Source organism: Rhinoraja longicauda, chromosome 1 (genome assembly GCF_053455715.1).
Source record: "Rhinoraja longicauda isolate Sanriku21f chromosome 1, sRhiLon1.1, whole genome shotgun sequence".
Classification (NCBI taxonomy): domain Eukaryota; kingdom Metazoa; phylum Chordata; class Chondrichthyes; order Rajiformes; family Arhynchobatidae; genus Rhinoraja; species Rhinoraja longicauda.
In genome coordinates, this window is record NC_135953.1 from 21,299,306 (window position 1) to 21,317,368 (window position 18,063).

Sequence of the window (18,063 nt, forward strand, 5' to 3'; positions counted from 1 at the left end):
GACACCCAGATCTCGTTGAACTCCCCCTCCTCCTAACTTTCCCCCTCAACATCATTCTCCTGCCTTCTCCCCATAACCGCTGACACCTGTACTAATCAAGAATCTATCCATCTCTGCATTAAAAATATCCTTTGACTTGGACTCCACAGCCTTCTGTGGCAATGAATTCCACAGATTCACCACCCTATGACTGAAGAAATTTGGCCTCCACTTCTTCCTAAAGGAATATCATTTTATTCTGATGCTAAATTAAGAGTCTATTGTAGCGACCATAGAGATTGGTCCTGGGTGTCGAACCCTCAGATTGGCCAGCAAGGTCACGTGTGGGTGCGACCGTAGGGATTGGTTCAGGGAGTGAGACCGCTGATTGGACAGCGTCGCCACGTGTGGTTTTGGCGCCCAAAAAACAGTAGTTGGGAGACTTCTTCGAAGTGAACAGTTAGAATTAATGGTTGTCTGTAATCTCGTTCAGTAAACTTTGTGATCGAATATTGCTGTCGCAATAAACTTCTTCAACAAAGAACGAGCCTCCAGACTCGCCATATTGGTGACCCCGACGTGATCCAGCCGATCATCTATCATGAGTGAACAAGACGCCTCGTCTTTGGCTCCTACGCCCGGCACACCGCAGCTAAGCGCGATCAGCGTTCACCTTCCGTCGTTTTGGGCACATCAACCACAATCTTGGTTTGTCCATGCCGAAGCCCAGTTTCACTTAAGAAACATCTCAACGGACGCGACAAAGTACTACTACCTCGTCAGCGCTCTACCGCCGGAGACGACCGCGCGGGTGATGCGGTTCATCGTCAACCCTTCCGCAGAAGACAAGTACGAGGCACGGAAGGTACTCTTGTTACGAACCTTCGGATTCAGTAGGCATGACCGAGCTAAGAGGCTTATGCACCTACCGGATCTCGGAGAACGGCTGCCGTCCGTTCTCATGGCTGAAATGTTAGCGCTAGCAGGTGAACACACGGAGTGCCTCATGTTCGAGCAGGCATTCCGAGAGAAGCTTCCCGAAGATGTCAAACTCATGCTCACGGATTGTTCTTTTAAGGACCCCGTGGCATATGCAGAAAAAGCTGATGCGCTCATGGCGTCCAAATCAAAAAGAAGCAGTTCGATCAACAAGGTCTCGGCATCAGCGGCCGAGCCACAGCGGCAGCAAAATGGCGCCGCGTCTCCCGCCATTTCTCCAAAAGCCCACCAAAAGGATCCGCACAAGCGCGGCTGGTGTTATTACCATCTACGATGGGGTGGAGAATCCCGCAACTGCCGCTCACCTTGTCGGGAAATGCCTCGGCCGATCGTACATAGAGGCGGTTGCGATTGGCCAGAACCGACGCCTCTACGTCCGAGATCGATTCACGGACACAGAATTTTTGGTTGACACGGGAGCCATAGTCAGTATCGTAGACCAGATCGGGTAAGACAGGTCCTACCCTCATCGCGGTTAACGGCAGTCCCATCCGCACGTATGGTACACGGACAATGTCCCTGGCTTTCGGCATCCGCACGTACGAATGGCCATTCATTATCGCGGACGTCAGCCAGATGATCCTAGGCGCAGATTTCCTCTGGGCCTTTTCACTAGTCCCCGATGTCCGCGGTAACGACCTTCGACCCTCCGCCAGCAGCGATGAGCCCGCCGCTCCGCCGGCCGCCACTCCGCCCAGCCCGACTGTCCAGGCCGTCGTCGCGGTCCCCGACCCGTATGCCGAGGTCCTGGCGGAGTTTCCAGAGCTGCTCATCCAACGGTTCGATGCCCCTTCGGCCAGGCACGGCGTAGTCCACCACATCCGCACCGAGGGCCCCCCCATTTTCGCTCGGGCCAGGAGGTTACCGTCCGACAAGCTGGTGGTGGCGCGGGCAGAATTCAGGAAGATGGAAGAAATGGGCATTGTCCGTCAGTCCGACAGCCCGTGGGCCTCGCCGTTGCATATGGTCTCCAAAGCATCTGGGGGGTGGAGACCATGCGGCGATTACCGGCGCCTCAATGCCGTCACCACGGCTGACCGCTATCCCATACCGCACCTCCAGGACTTCTCGTCTGGGCTGGAAGGTGCCCTGGTGTTCTCCAAGATCGATTTGGTGCGGGGCTACCACCAGATCCCTGTGCGTCCGGAGGACATACCAAAGACTGCCACGATCACTCCGTTCGGGTTGTTCGAATGGTTGCGTATGCCTTTCGGTTTAAAGAACGCGGCACAGGCCTTTCAGTGACTCATGGACCATGTTGGTCGAGATTTGCCTATTGTTTTCATTTATTTAGACGATATCCTGGTCGCCAGCCGCTCGGAGCAGGAACGCCTGGCCCATTTGCGGACCGTATTCCGGCGGCTCCAAGACCACGGGCTCATCATCCAACCCTCCAAGTGTCAATTTGGCCTCCCTTCTCTTGATTTCTTAGGGCACCGAATCACCCCTGCCGGAGCCACCCCTTTGCTCGAGAAGGTGGAGGCTATCCGTGCATTCCCGCGTCCCACCACAGTGAAGGGTCTGCAAGAGTTCGTGGGCATGGTGAACTTCTACCATAGGTTCGTCCCGGCAGCAGCACGGGTCATATGCCCGCTCTTCCAGTGCCTCGCGGGCAAACCTGTAGAGTTAGTATGGTCCTCGGCCGCGGAGTCGGCCTTTGCAGCAGCTAAGGCGGCTTTGGCAGACGCCACCATGCTTGTCCACCCGAGCGCCTCCGCCCCCACGGCCCTGACGGTTGATGCGTCAGACGTGGCGGTGGGAGGGGTTTTGGAACAGCAGGTCGGTGGCCTTTGGCAGCCCTTGGCGTTTTTCAGCCGGCAACTGAGTTCGGCTGAGCTGAAATATAGCGCCTTTGAACGAGAGCTTCTGGCTCTCTACTTAGCTGTCCGTCACTTTAGGTATTTTCTAGAAGGCCGCCTGTTTGTGACCTTTACGGACCATAAACCGTTGACTTTTGCTTTTTCCAAATTGTCCGACCCATGGTCGGCCTGCCAGCAGCGGCACCTGACTGCCATCTCTGAGTTTACCACCAATGTCCGTCATGTCGCGGGTAGGCTTAATGCCGTTGCTGACGCCCTGTCTCGGCCTGCTGTTTCCCCCATTTCAGCGGTAGACTGCGAGGTGGATCCCCAAGAGCTTGCGGAGGCACAGCTCCTGGCGGACACCGCCTCGGCATACCAGTCCGCCACTTCAGGGTTGAAGTTGGCTCAGGTGGCCTGCGGGCCGGCGGGCACAAAAGTCTGGTGTGATGTTTCCCTTCCCCGTCCCAGGCCGGTGGTGCCGGCCTCCCTTCAGCGCCGGGTGTTTGATACCATTCACGGGCTGGCGCACCCGTCCATCCGCTCCACCTCTGCCTTAGTAGCCGCTCGGTTTGTGTGGCATGGCCTGCGAAAGCAGGTAGCCGCTTGGGCCCGTTCCTGCATTCCCTGCTAGACCGCTAAAGTCCAACGCCATGTCCATCCCCTGGTACAAGAGTTTGCGTTCCCAGCGGTCCGTTTTTTCCATATTCATGTGGATTTAGTTGGACCTTTACCTTCCTCCCGGGGCTACACCCATCTGCTCACGGTGGTGGATCGATTCACCCGGTGGCCGGAGGCTTTCCCATTGTCCGATACCTCCGCTGCCTCTTGTGCCAGGGCCCTGGCCCTCCATTGGGTGGCCCGTTTCGGGGTTCCGTCCGTTATTACCACTGACAGAGGGCCACAGTTCACCTCTACCCTCTGGTCCATGCTAGCAGAGCTGTACGGCTCCCGGTTGCAACACACCACGGCGTACCACCCACAGGCTAATGGGCTCGTGGAGAGGTTCCACCGACAACTTAAGGCGGCCCTCAGTGCGAGGCTGGAGGGCCCGGACTGGGTAGACCAACTTCTCTGCGTCCTTTTGGGCATCCGGACCGCTCCTAAGCAGGATCTCGGTGCTTCGTCCGCGGAACTAGTATATGGCTCGCCACTTCGAGTACCCGGAGATTTGCTGCCAGAGTCCTCTGGTCAGCTGCCTTCAGTTCCGTCGGTTTTAGCATCACTCCGGGCACGCGTGCGTTCCCTGGCTCCGGTTCCTACTTCGCGTCATGGGTGTTTCATGGTGCATGAACCGCCTGCCTTGAAGGACTGTGAGTTTGTGTTTCTGCGTTGTAGAGGGTCTATGAAGGGCCGTTCCGGGTTATGCGTAAAGGGACGGTCTCCTTCACCTTGGACGTGGGCGGCAGGAGTGAGCTCGTCTCGGTGTCCAGGCTCAAACCTGCGCACTTGGATCCGGACAGCCCAGTCCTGGTCGGCCAACCGCCTCGGCGGGGCCGCCCTCCTGCAGTTCCACCCGATCCAGGACCCCCTGCTTCTGTGGTTCCGGCTGCCCCTCTCCTTACTTGTTCTGGTCGCGAAATCCGACTCCCTGCTAGGTTCTGTACCTCGGGTTCTGGGGGGGGGGGGGGGGTCATGTAGCGAACATAGAGATTGGTCCTGGTTGTCGAACCCTCAGATTGGCCAGCAAGGTCACGTGTGGGTGCGACCGTAGGGATTGGTTCAGGGAGTGAGACCGCTGATTGGACAGCGTCGCCACATGTGGTTTTGGCGCCCAAAAACCAGTAGTTGGGAGACTTCTTCGAAGTGAACAGTTAGAATTAATGGTTGTCTGTAATCTTGTTCAGTAAACTTTGTGATCGAATATTGCTGTTGGAATAAACTTCTTCAACAAAGAACGAGCCTCCAGACTCGCCATACTATGCTCTTTATTTATTTATTTATTTTGCCCTGAATGGGACCACTGGAGTCAATTATTAAAGACGTAATAACGGTACATTTGGATAGCAGTAAAAGGATTGGTCTAAGTCAGCATGGATTTATGAAGGGGACATCCTGCTTGACATGTGACAAGTAAAATGGATGAAGGTGAGCCAGTGGATGTAGTGTATCTGGACTTTCAGAAAGCCTTTGATAAGGTCCTACACAGGAGATTAGTGGGCAAAATTAGAGCACATGATATTGGTGGTAAGGTAAGCAGGCTGTGAAGAGAGCTAATGGCATGTTGGCCTCCATAACGAGAGGATTTGAGAATAGGATGAAAGAGGTCCTTCTGCAGTTGTATGGGGCCCTGGTGAGACCACATCTGGAGTATTGTGTGCAGTTTTGGTCTCCTAATTTGAGGAAGGACATCCTTGCTATTGAGGCAGAGCAGTGTAGGTTCACGAGGTGGTGGGGGCAGGTGTGTGGGGGGTGGGGGACAGGAACCTTCCTCACGGCTCCGGCCGCACTCCGGATGTTTCTCGTGGTGACGCCGGAAGGGACCTGACGGGTCCCCCTCGCAGTTTCGGCCATTGAGCGCTGGGTGAAGATGGGGAAGAAGAAGGAGGCGGCGGCGGCTGCAGCAGCGGCAGAGGCGGAGATGGGCCTGGGTGAGGGCGGCGGCGGCGGCGGGGAGAGCGGGGGCCGGGGAGTCGTGTCTGTGGAGAGGGCCAAGCCCCGGGGCCGTTGTCCGGCGGGGCCGTTGTCCGGCGGGGCCGCTGCCGTCCTGTCCCGTCCCGTCCCCCGGGTCAAACTCCTGATCTCTGCTCCTTGCAGCCCGCAGCGCAGACGGGAGCGTTGATCCGTGGGGCAAACTCACACTCACACTCACACTCCAGGCCAACAGCTGCTGGACGAGGGAGGGAATCTGAATCCATCCCTCCCTCCCTCCCTCCCTCCCTCCCTCCCTCCCTCCCTCCCTCCCTCCCTCCCTCCCTCCCTCCCTCCCTCCCTCCCTCCCTCCCTCCCTCCCTCCCTCCCTCCCTCCCTCCCTCCCTCCCTCCCTCCCTCCCTCCCTCCCTCCCTCCCTCCCTCCCTCCCTCCCTCCCTCCCTCCCTCCCTCCCTCCCTCCCTCCCTCCCTCCCTCCCTCCCTCCCTCCCTCCCTCCCTCCCTCCCTCCCTCCCTCCCTCCCTATGGTGCGACCCCTCCCTCCCTCCCTCTTCCCAATGGTGCGACACTGAAAGGGATCACTCTCGGCGTGTGCTCTCTCCCCCCCTCTCCCTTCCCTCCCCCCCCCTCTCCCTCTCCCCCCCCCCTCTCCCTCTCTCCCTCCCCCTCTCCCTCCCCCTCCCCCCCCTCTCCCTCCCCCCCTTCTCCCTCTCCCTCCCCCCTTCTCCCTCTCTCTCCCTCCCCCCCCTCTCCCTCCCCCCCCTCTCCCTCCCCCCCCTCTCCCTCCCCCCCCTCTCCCTCCCCCCCCTCTCCCTCCCCCCCTCTCCCTCCCCCCCCTCTCCCTCCCCCCCCTCTCCCTCCCCCCCTCTCACTCCCCCTCCCTCCCCCCCCTCTCCCTCCCCCCCCTCTCCCTCCCCCCCCCTCTCCCTCCCCCCCCCTCTCCCTCCCCCCCTCTCCCTCCCCCCCCCCTCTCCCTCCCCCCCCCCTCTCCCTCCCCCCCCTCTCCCTCCCCCCCCCCCTCTCCCTCCCCCCCCCTCTCCCTCCCCCCCCTCCCTCTCCCTCCCCCCCCTTGGGAATCCGTGCTGGGTCCTCCATCTTCCACTAATTTGTCCTGAGTACCGTCTATGTCTCTCGTTCCCCTGACACTCGGTCCGAAAAAGGGTCTTGGTCCGAAACGTCACCTATTCCTTTCCTCTCGAGATACTGCCTGACCTACTGAGTTACTCCAGCAATTCGTGTGTGTCTGGGTTCTTAATATTGGAGGTATTAAAGCTATTTGTCTTGGGAACAGGATGGGACCATTCAACCTCTCTAGTCTTTTCTACCACGTTAGTGTGATCGCTGTGGATTAAGGTGTCAACTCCAAAAATAGATGCAAAGTGCTGGAGTAACTAAGCAGGTCAGGCAGCACGTCTGGTGAACATGGACAGGTGAACTTTCGGGTCAGGACCCTTCTTCCAACCAACACATCAACACATGTGGCTTTCTAAACGCTTGAGAAAATTTCAGTGTTTTCTTCACAAATGTTAATAAAATGTCACAATGAACTGCAGATGCTGACTTACAAAAGAAAAATACAAAGTGCTAGAGAGTATTTCAGCGGGTCAGGCAGCATCACTGAGGATGTGCATAGGCAACATTTTGGGTTGGGACCCTTCCTCAGAGTCTGAAGAAGGGTCCTGAACCGAACCCTCACCGTTCATGTCCTCGAGAGATGCCGCCTGAACTGTTGAGTTACCGGTACCATTTATTTTTAAAGAATTGTATTGGATCCAGCTTTCAAAAAGAACATATACTTACATTGTATTTTGGGCAATCTTGCAGCAGATATTGTGGAAGTGTGGCCACTTGCTGTGAGTTTAAAATAACTTGTACATTATCTCAATGGTTTTTAAGTGAATGCTTTGGTGTGATAACTCCCTTACTCTTCAAAGTTGTGGCATGAGATTCTGTTTACATCCACTGGACATAGCAGAAAGGGCCCCGGATGTTGCTAGTATAGTCAGTACTCGTGCATGACCACAAATTGGAATGAGCCATTAAAGTATTAGATGTCATTTACTCTAAAACTCAAAAATAGCCTGGCGTTATTAGATTAAATATTTTGAAATTTAATGATTCTGTTGGCTATCAGTCACTTTGTCCATAGGGATAGAGTCATACAGCATCAAAACAGGCCCTTTGGCCCAAGTTGCCCATGCCAACCAAGATGCTCCATCTACACTAATCCCACAGGCTCGCGTTTAGCCCATGTCCCTCTAAACCTTTCCTATCCCTGTATCTGTCCAAATGTCTTTTAAATGTTGTTACCTGCCTCAACTGCTTCCTCTGGCAGCTTCTTTGATAAACCCACCACCCACTGTGTGAGGGTAAAATGCCCCTCAGGTTGCTATTAAGTCTTTCCTCTTTTACCTTAAACTTATGTCCTTTGGTTCTTGATTCCCATACTCTGGGTAAAATATATATTTACTTATTAGCTATGGCTTTACATGATGTGCACTTCAGGTTGGGAGCCAAGTCGTCAGGTAGCTTATTCTCTTTCTCTTTGGTGTTCACAGAAGGTGAAGCTGGTGGCTACGGCTCTCACAAGAAAAAACACAAGAAGCACAAGAAACACAAAAAGAAGCACCATCAAGCTGACGTGGGCCTGGGCTTCTCCTCTGAGACTCTTGAATCTGACTCTGGCACTGGGAAACCTCAGCTGAAGCTGAAGATAAAACTGGGTGGACAGACCATGGGTACGAAGAGGTAACTTAGCTTCTACATTATTTGCCACTCCTTTACAAGATTAGCGATCAGCCCTGCATGTACTGTGTTGTCCTTGGAATAGAGGAAAACAAAATCATTCCTCATGGACACAGAAATGGCGGTAGCTCTGGTTGAAATTTATGAGTTGTCATTAAACGCAAGAGAGGTGTTGGTAGACTGGAGGGTGGCAAATGTCAAGTCAAGTCAATTTTATTTGTATAGCACATTTAAAAACAACCCACGTTGACCAAAGTGCTGTACATCTGATTAGGTACTAAGGAAAAAAATGAAACGTACAGTAGCACGCAAACATAACAGCACATACAAAACAGTTCACAGCGCCTCCTCAATGAGCCTCAAACGCTAGGGAGTAGAAATAGGTTTTGAGCCTGGACTTAAAGGAGTCGATGGAGGGGGCAGTTCTGATGGGGAGAGGGATGCTGTTCCACAGTCTAGGAGCTGCAACCGCAAAAGCGCGGTCACCCCTGAGCTTAAGCCTAGACCGCAGTATTGTGCCTCTGTTCAAGAAGGGCTGCAGGGGAATCGCTGGGAACTATAGGCCACATCTGTGGTTGGAATGTTACTGGAGAGTATTCTAAGGGATAGGATATACAGGCATTTAGATGGACAAGGGCTGATTAGGGATAGTCAGCAAGGTTTTGTACGTGAGAGGTCATGGCTCACGTAAAAAAAAAATTGAAGATGTGACCAAAAAGCTTGAGGTGACTGCTGTGGATGTTGTATTTATGGACTTCAAAAAAAGCATTCAGCAAAGTTCCACATGGTAGGCTTCTCTGGAAGGTTAGATTGCATTGAATCCAAGGAGAGATAGCTGAAATGGATAGAAAATTGGCTTCATGAAAGGAAGCAGAGGGTGATGCTGGATCTTGGACTAGTGGCCTGTGACTTGTGTGCCGGAGCTGTTACTGTTGGCATTTGTATTGATGATTTGGATGAGAATGTACATGGCAAAATCAGCAAGTTGGTAGATGATACAAAAGTGGGCGGTATTGCAGATGCCAGGTGGAGATAGTTGTGAAAAATTGCAGCAGGATATGATCGGTTGGCCAGGCGGGCTGAGGACTGGTTGATGGAATTTAATACAGAAAAATGTGAGTGTTGCATTTTGGGAAGTCTAACATGGGCAGGACTGACACAGTGAATGGCAGGGTTCTGGGGAGTGTTATAGGGCAGAGGGATCTAGGAGTGCAGGTGCATGGTTTCTTGAAAGTGGAGTCACAGGTAGATAGGGTGGTCAAAAAGTATTTTGGTACATTGGCCTTCATCAGTCGCAGTATTGAGTATAGAAGTTGGGAGGTCATGTTGCAGTTATACAAGATGTTGGGGAGGCCGCATTTAGAGTAGTGTGTTCAGTTCTGGGCACCATGCTATAGAAAAATTGATGTCAAGCTGGAAAGGGTACAGAGAAGATTTACGAGGATGTTGCCAGGACTCTTGGTTCTGAGCTACAGGGAGAGGTTGAGTCGGCTGGGACTCTCTTCCTTGAAGCACAGGCAGATGAGGGGTGATCTTACAGAGATGTATCAAATCATGAGAGGAATAGATCGGGTAGATGCACAGAGTCTCTTTTCCAGAGATGGGGAATTGAGGACCAGAAGACAAAGGTTTCAGGTAAAGGGGAAAAGATTTAATAGGAATCTGAGGGGTCATTTTTTCCACACAAAGGGTGGTGGGTGTATGAAATAAGCTGCCAGAGGAGGGAGTTGAGGCAGGGACTATTGCAATGTTTAAGGAACAGTTAGATGGGTACATGGATAGGACAGGTTTGGAGGGATGTGGGCCAAACGCAAGCACGTGGGACCAGTGCAGCTGGAGCATGTCAGTCGGAAGGGCTTGGTGTCCCGCTGTATGACTATAATCGGGAAAGGACAATAAATGACTTTCTCTGGGTGACGCACACCGAGGAATTTGTAGTGGGACACCACCTGATGACCATTGTCCAATCACGGTTCAGTTGTTGCTCGGGGTAGGATCCTATCCAAGTCTTTGTCACTCAACTGTGATTGACGTCTTTGAGTGCACAGGTCTTGCCTCTGCACCTGAAGCTCACTACAGTGGCCTCTGTCTCTGGGAAGAACTGGCACTGAGGTAGAATAACAGCACAGTGGTGCAGCAGTAGAGTTGCTGCCTTACTGCACCAGAGACCCGGGTTCCATCTTGACTACGATTTTGTATGTTCTCCCTGTGACCGTGTGGGTTTTCCCCGGGTGCTCTGGGTTTCCTCCCACATGCCAAAGAATTGCAGGGTTGCAGGTTAATTGGCTTTGGTAAATTGTAAATTGATCGCTGGGTGGTGCGCACTTGGTAGGCATTGGTTACAAATGTGGTGTGTCAAAGGGTTGGTGGGGGATGGGAGAGGAAACTAGAATAATCTCTTGAGTGACAATGCTGATTTCATTAGTTGGCTTGCTCAAAAAGGTTGCCTGTAAGATGTACAACAGTCTGTTGCAAGTGTGCAGTTCTGATATTTGGGATTTTTAATCCATGTAACAGTGTGCCACACTTCTCTTTGACTTCTGAGCTGAAGCAGTCTCCATCCCCTCTGATGGTTGATGATGATGAACCAGATGAAGTGCCTTTGGACCAGTATCGGGCCTGGCTGGGTAAGCCTTGTTTCTCTTGATTTGTGTCATTGCGGAGAATATTTGCTGCATGATTTTAAATGCTGATTTTTTTGTGAGCATCCTCAATGATTTTAAAACCATCTATTCAACTTAATAGTTGTTGGGAGTTCTCTAAAGATTGGCATGCATTTGGCAAGATTCGAAAATGCTTGTACAAGAATGTTTGAGTTGTGAGCAAGCGTAGGCATTCTGAGGAAAAGCTAAGTGCTGGAGAAACTCTGCAGGTCAGGCAACATCTGCGGAGAGATGCGTTTCGGTTGGGACACTTCAGGCTGAAGAGGCTCCCGACCTGAAACATCATCGTCTGACCATTCCCTCCACAAATGCCACCTGAAATTCACCAGGATATTACATGGATTATAGTGAGGGATTGGATAGGTTGGGCTGGAGTGAAGGGATGCTGAGGTGTGACTTGATAAAAGTATAACATTAGAGAGGCATTAAGGTAGATAAATCCTTTTCCATGATTGGGGATATCAAAAACAAGAGAGCATAGGTTAAGGACAGGGGTAGGAGCATTTAAAAGTATTTGACGGGCAGGTTTTTTTGCATAGTGTTTGAGATATAGAATCTGCTGCCAGAATTGGTGGTGGAATCGGACACAATCACCATTTGAGGCATTTGAACAGGCAATGTGGGCAGAATGGAATTAGTATAGATGGGCAAAACAGTGGGCGTGAATGTGGTGGGCCAAAGGGTCTTTTAAATTAACAATGTGTGTACTTATAATTTGCAGTTATTGTCCAAGTAACATTGCAGCATTACTTCTAAACAGATGAGTTGTCTCAAATGACTGTTGTAAACACATTTGTAGATGAGGAGAGCAACTTGGATCCATCTCCTCTACCGGATCTGGATTCAGAACCTCTTCGGGAGCCGGAGCAAGACGAGGAGCAGCGATGGCTGGATGCTTTAGAAAAAGGAGAGTTGGATGATAATGGGGAACTAAAGAAGGAGATCGATGAAACTTTGCTGACAGCCAGACAGGTGAGAGAATTATGTGACTGGATTAATTAATAACATTCTATGATTTGCGTGCAAATTAAGAGACGCATCAAGTTTCTAATCTCCCACATTTGTTGCTGATTTACATCATTGTTTGTTCCATACACTAAGCTGTTCTATTGGAAAACTGGTAGGATTTCTGCATAAAATAAATATTAAACACACATCAAATTTAATCTGATTAACAGCATAGGGTCTATCTTTTTATTGCTTTAATTGTTCTATGGTAATAATCCAAACTCCGGCTCCATAGAGTATCCAATGAGGAATAATAAATGACCATACAGATTTGATAAATGCATGCTTGAAGGTAGCATATTGTGTGAGTATTTTCAAAAACCCAACATGCTAATAAAATAATTGAAAATCATTCAATTAAAAGGGCAGTGGCAGCGTGGATGCAAAATTTGTGAATAGCAGAGTAATAGATGAATGTTTTACAGCATGGTGGGGAGTATGTTGCATAGTGCAGTGTAAATATTTCCTGGAGTTGGAAATTATGTCTAAGTATTAATCCTAATATGAAAATTGCAGATGACTTGGAAATACAGTAAACCCTTGTTATACAGGAAAGGGGGTTGGGGGGCGGGAAATTGTGTCAGTTATTGCTGATTGTCCGCTATCATTGAGTAAAGGTTTTCCCCTGTTGAATTCAGTGCCCTAGTGCTGGGTCAGAATCCTGGAGCCCAGTCATTGAGAGCCCAGTGGGACCCCTCCCCTCGCTAAGTAGAGCGCAGCAGCCCAAGAAGGCCGCCTGGTACGACCTTGTCCAGTGCAGCTAATGAACGGAAATAACTGCTGCCCGTTCTAAGTGGGACTTCCATGATCAACTGCACAAGGACAATGACCTTGAACGTTAACACCATCTCTCTTTCCAAAGACTGCCTAACCCGCTGAGTGTAGTTATTTTAAACAGCCGCTGCAAACTTGTTATTGCAAGTTAAAAATACTGAAGGCTGTTTGTTGCATTGTTTAGAGTTGAGTGTCCCCTTCACCTATATTCCTTTTTGCCTTCACAATTCTCTCACTCTGTTTCTTCATCTTTGGCCTTTGTCCAACCATCTATCGATCACAAAGCCCCCTTGTCTGTATCCACCCATTACTTACCATGTTTTATCCTGTCCTACCCCTCCTTCATTTTCCCCTATCTCTCCCCACCCCCCACAATTGGTCTGAAGGGTCCTGACCTGAAACAACACCTATCCATGTTCTCCAGAGTTACTCCAGCACATTGTGTCTTTTAAATCTCTAGGTGTACTGACTCTAGCAAGATAGCAATAGTACAGATGCAAAATGGTGCATTTGGATAGCAGTAAAAGGATAAAAGTCCAAGTCAGCATGGATTTATGAAAGGGAAATCATGCTTGACTAATCTTCTGGAATTTTTCGATGTGACAAGTAAAATGGATGAAGGGGAGCCAGTGGATGTAGTGTATCTAGACTTTCAGAAAGCCTTTGATAAGGTCCCACACGGGATATTGGTGAGCAAAATTGGAGCACATGGTATTGGGGGTAGGGTGTTGACATGGATAGAGAATTGGTTGGCAGACAGGAAGCAAAGAGTAGGAGTAAACGGGTCCTTTTCAGAATGGCAGGCAGTGACGAGTGGAGTGCCGCAAGGCTCGGTGTTGGGGCCGCAACTGTTTACCATATATATTAATGATTTGGATGGAGGAATTAGTGACACTAGCAGGTTTGTGGATGACACAAAGCTGGGTGGCAGTGTGAACTGCGAAGCGGATGTTAGGAGGTTGCAGGGTGACCTGGACAGGTTGAGTGAGTGGGCAAATGCATGGCAGATGCAGTATAATGTAGATAAATGTGAGGTTATCCACTTTGGTGGCAAAAACAAGGAGGCAGATTATTATCTCAATGGTGTCAGGTTAGGTAAGGGGGAAGTGCAGCGAGACCTGGGTGTCCTTGTACACCAGTCACTGAAAGTTGGCGTGCAGGTACAGCAGGCAGTGAAGAAAGCTAATACAATACAATACAATATATCTTTATTGTCATTGTACCCAGGGGTACAACGAGATTGGGAATGCGCCTCCCATACGATGCAATAATTTAGGTAATTTAGACAGCAGCAACCCAACGAAACGAAACAGTTGTAACAGTTTTGGACAGGGTAAAGTGCAAGTTGATCTATGCGTTGTGGCCGTCCGGCTCAGCAGGACCGGTTCATAGCAGCTATGGCCCTGGGGATGAAGCTGTTCCTGAGTCTGGAGGTGCGGGCATAGAAGGCCTTGTATCGTCTGCCCGATGGAAGGAGTTCGAACAGACTGTTGTAGGGGTGTGAAGAGTCTTTGTGGATGGCAATGTTGGCCTTGTTGGCATGTTGGCCTTCATAACGAGAGGATTTCAGTATAGGAGTAAAGAGGTTCTTCTGCAGTTGTATAGGGCCCTGGTAAGACCACATCTGGAGTATTGTGTACAGTTTTGGTCTCTTAATTTGAGGAAGGACATCCTTGTAATTGAGGCAGTGCAGCATAGGTTCATGAGATTGATCCCTGGAATTCGGGACTGTCATATGAAGAAAGATTGAAAAGACTTGTATTCACTGGAGTTTAGAAGGAATCTTAGAGACTTATAAAAGGACTGGACAAGCTAGATGCAGGAAAAATGTTCCTAATGTTGGGTGAGTCTAGAACCAGGGGCCACGGTCTTAGAATAGAAGGGTGACCATTTAAAACTGAGGTGAGAAAGAACTTTTTCACCCAGAGAGTTGTGAATCTGTGGAATTCTCTGCCACAGAGGGCAGTGGAGGCCAAATCACTGGATGGATTGAAGAGAGAGTTAGATGGAGCTCGAGGGGCTAGTGGAATCAAGGGATATAGGGAGAATGCAGGCACAGGTTACTGATTGTGGATAATCAGCCATGATCACAATGAATGGCGGTGCTGGCTCGAAGGGCCGAATGGCCGCCTCCTGCACCCATTTTCTATGTTTCTAAAATAACCTATAGGCATTACTATTTAGCCTGGACTCCAAAATGCTGGAGTAACTCAGCAGGACAGGCAGCATCTCTGGAGAGAAGGAATGGGTGATGTTTTGGTTCAAGACCCTTCTTCAGACTCTTAGCCTGGTTTTATGGTTTTATCGTTACCATAAACACTTGGCATTGGGCACTTGTGAACATTATAGTTCAGAAGTATCCATTTGGCCAATTGTGCCTATGCTATGCTTTGAAATTGCTGATTAATTACACCCATAGCCCTTCAATTTAATATGCAAAAAATGGAGAAACATTTATTACTGAATCGGATTTCTTTATCTTTTAAGACAACTTATTTCAGGTAATAGGCTGTGCTTGGTTGATGAATGGTTCTTATTTTACTGGCATTCTTAAGTCTAGTCCATAAGTGGGGGAAATACTAACACCATGGTAACTGCCTCCACAGTATTGTAATGAATTGTATCAAAAGCACTGGACTGCTAAACATTTATTAAAAGTGGAGGGAGGAAACTAGTTCTGTTGGTAGGAATAAACGCATGTACATATATCAGACTTTTGAATTTATTCTGGGAGTTTGTTTTTATGTATGGGTGTTAGTAACCTGGGGATAGCTTTTATTTACTCCAATTCGACAATGGACCATTTTTCTTTGTACAGCGCGCTTTGCTACACAAGCAGCAAAGCCAACCGCTCCTGGAACTGCCCATGGGCTACAAAGTGAAAGAGATGACTGAGGAAATGATGGTGAAACGGGCTGAGCGCGCTCGGAAGAGGCGTCTGCAGGCCGCCAAGAAAGCTGAAGACAGCAAAAACCAAACGATTGAGCGGCTCACAAAAACCAACAAAGCCAAAGTGAAAACGCTGAGGGAAAGAAAGACCAAGAGAATGCATTGTCCAATTATTAGATATTCCAATAATGCCATTGGGATTACTGTGTCATTTCCACATGGATATCCTGCCCCACTTCCAGCACCCTCAATGCCTGTGCCCATACCAACAACCTGTGGAGTCGAGGGTTGCTCAAACTTCAAGAAATACTCTTGTTCTAAAACAGGATTACCTCTCTGCAGCCTTGAGTGCTACAAAAAGAATTTGGTGATCCAAGGTTTGGTGTGATGAGAGCTGAGCCTGTACTGTTGGTTCTGCAATACAAGGGAGATAAATCCCAGGAAGCTGCTAACTGTGGGCTGGTTCACCAACCAGAAACTACCTCTTTATAGCAGTGGAGTGCTAATGGAGGTTTGAAAGGTGGTTGCACAGTCAAAATCTGTGCTTTGTTCGCCTCCCCCTGCAACTACAATTACGATCGTTATCGTTTTTGTCAGCTGGCGCTTATCACAGTGGTGGGATTGATCAGCAGTGTTAATTGGCATTTTCCATTTTGGGAACCACTAAGAATTCTGACTTGGAATGATATGGTTGCATCCAGTCATTTTGCTTTATCTTAGCCACGTTTTGCATCTGGCACTGTTAGCTGGTGTTCCTCTGATCGCTTTGGAGTAAATGACCAACTAAAGCTGTGGGGCAAAACTCGAGTGGATTAAGGCTGACCAAACACAATGGACTTCCATCCTTGCACTCTGCACTACTTTTAACTGTAATTTGTTGGAGACCTTTGCCCAATAGGGTACATCACCTAGTTTGCATTATCACAATGGTCTTTCTCCTATGCTCAAATTCCACATACAATTTCTAACTCAATGGAACTGCTGTGTCCCATGGACATTAGCTAGTATACACACTAGAAAACTGACTTTCAATGATCAGTAGTGAGAGTATCGTGCCCTGTTGAACTGAGCACACAGAGGTTTGAATAGCTTGTGTTCTACCTTTTACTATTCTGCAAGGTAGACAGATTCAGCAGAGATGTAAATGGATGTTACAGGTTTGTGATGCGTCTTCTAGAAATGATTTTGAATATACAATGGCTGCAAATTTTTCACTTGCACATGTATGGTTTGGAAGATGATGATGGGGGAGTGTTTTGGATTTGAAAGAGCTTTTGTTGATGCTTTTTTAATAAGCAGAACTAAACTTTTAATTAAATTTATTGAGCTTGAATGGTGTTTGATTTGAGAAAAACTGCAATAATTTGGAATGTTCTGATGTAATGCAGAACATTCTTCTGTTAGTTGAACCCATCAAGTCCCTGTGGGTAAAGTATACAATGAGATGTAGCTGCAGGCTCATTTGGGCATCGGGACTCATTTTAGCACAGTGGATTTTCATGATTTTTATTTAAGTCAAATTTCTGCCAATTTAACATTGATAATCTTTTGGTATTAAACTCACCAACTTCTCCATTTGATTTTGGTGACAAAACCAATAAAAATAAATGATATTGAAATGCTATTTCAAATTCCTACAAAATTGAATTTAGTTGCATGTTTATGGATACTTTGACTATTCTCCATTATGAGCAGTGATTTTTAAAAAAAATTGCCAATTCAAGGCTGATGGGTGCACCTCCCTTCCTTCAGTGTAAAAATTCATGGGTCAGGATTTGAAATTTTAACTAAAAAGCAACAGCATTTGAGCAATCTAGGTATTAAAATAGTTTATCCAGATAATTTTAAGATCATCTCAGTTGCAAAACCCACCATAATTTGTTTACTAGAGTTAAAAAAAAAAAAAAGATTTAGAAGCTTTAATATTTAACTACCTACTACTGATCGGTTTTGAATTTCTTCCAAATGTCTGTTTAGAAGGCTTTTGGCTAAACACGCAGGAAGTGAAAATGGCCACAATAGGCCGACTAATTGAGCAACTCTACAGCAAAGTTTACTGAAGTGGACAATTTTAAGAATAGACAGCAGAAATTATGAATTTGTTTACATTTCCACTTAAATTCCTAATTTACTGATTTATCAATCCAAAGGCCTTTACATTCTATTTAAAACCAAGTAGATGTGCTTCTACACCGTATGAACTAGCTCAAATAAAACAGCCTGAACTTCCACTTCTCTTCATGGCCATGAAGAGACATCTACATTCACCTTACCCCATTATCTATGAACGAAGGAATAGGCACTAAAGAACTCATGAGAAATAGTCGTCCTGTATGAACTCTTGACAGTTTGTCACGTGAATTATTTATTTTTTATTCATTTTATTTTCCGGTCAAGTCATTGTTTTGTAAATGTTTTGGCAGTTTCTAAGGATCAAATTTATTTGTAATTAGAAGTCCTTAAATCCACTGTCAGCCTAAATAACAATCTGTTGATGCAGGCAAATGAGTAATGGACATGAGGCAGTGTGCTGGATAAACACTGCTAATCACCAATGTATTACCATTGATGTGTATGGGCAGACAAATTGCATTTCAATGCCTGGTACAGGCGAAAT

General features: G+C 48.5%; 1 protein-coding gene across 1 annotated transcript; it reads left to right on the forward strand.

Moving 5' to 3' along the window:
• The first annotated feature begins 5,256 nt into the window (after positions 1–5,256).
• ino80b (INO80 complex subunit B) lies at positions 5,257–16,764 on the forward strand. The gene is made up of 5 exons (XM_078409257.1): positions 5,257–5,368; positions 7,926–8,115; positions 10,630–10,739; positions 11,575–11,747; positions 15,376–16,764. Exons 1-5 carry the CDS (start codon positions 5,308–5,310, stop codon positions 15,832–15,834), a joined length of 993 nt encoding a protein of 330 aa, XP_078265383.1. The 5' UTR covers positions 5,257–5,307; the 3' UTR covers positions 15,835–16,764.
• Positions 16,765–18,063: the final 1,299 nt, after the last annotated feature.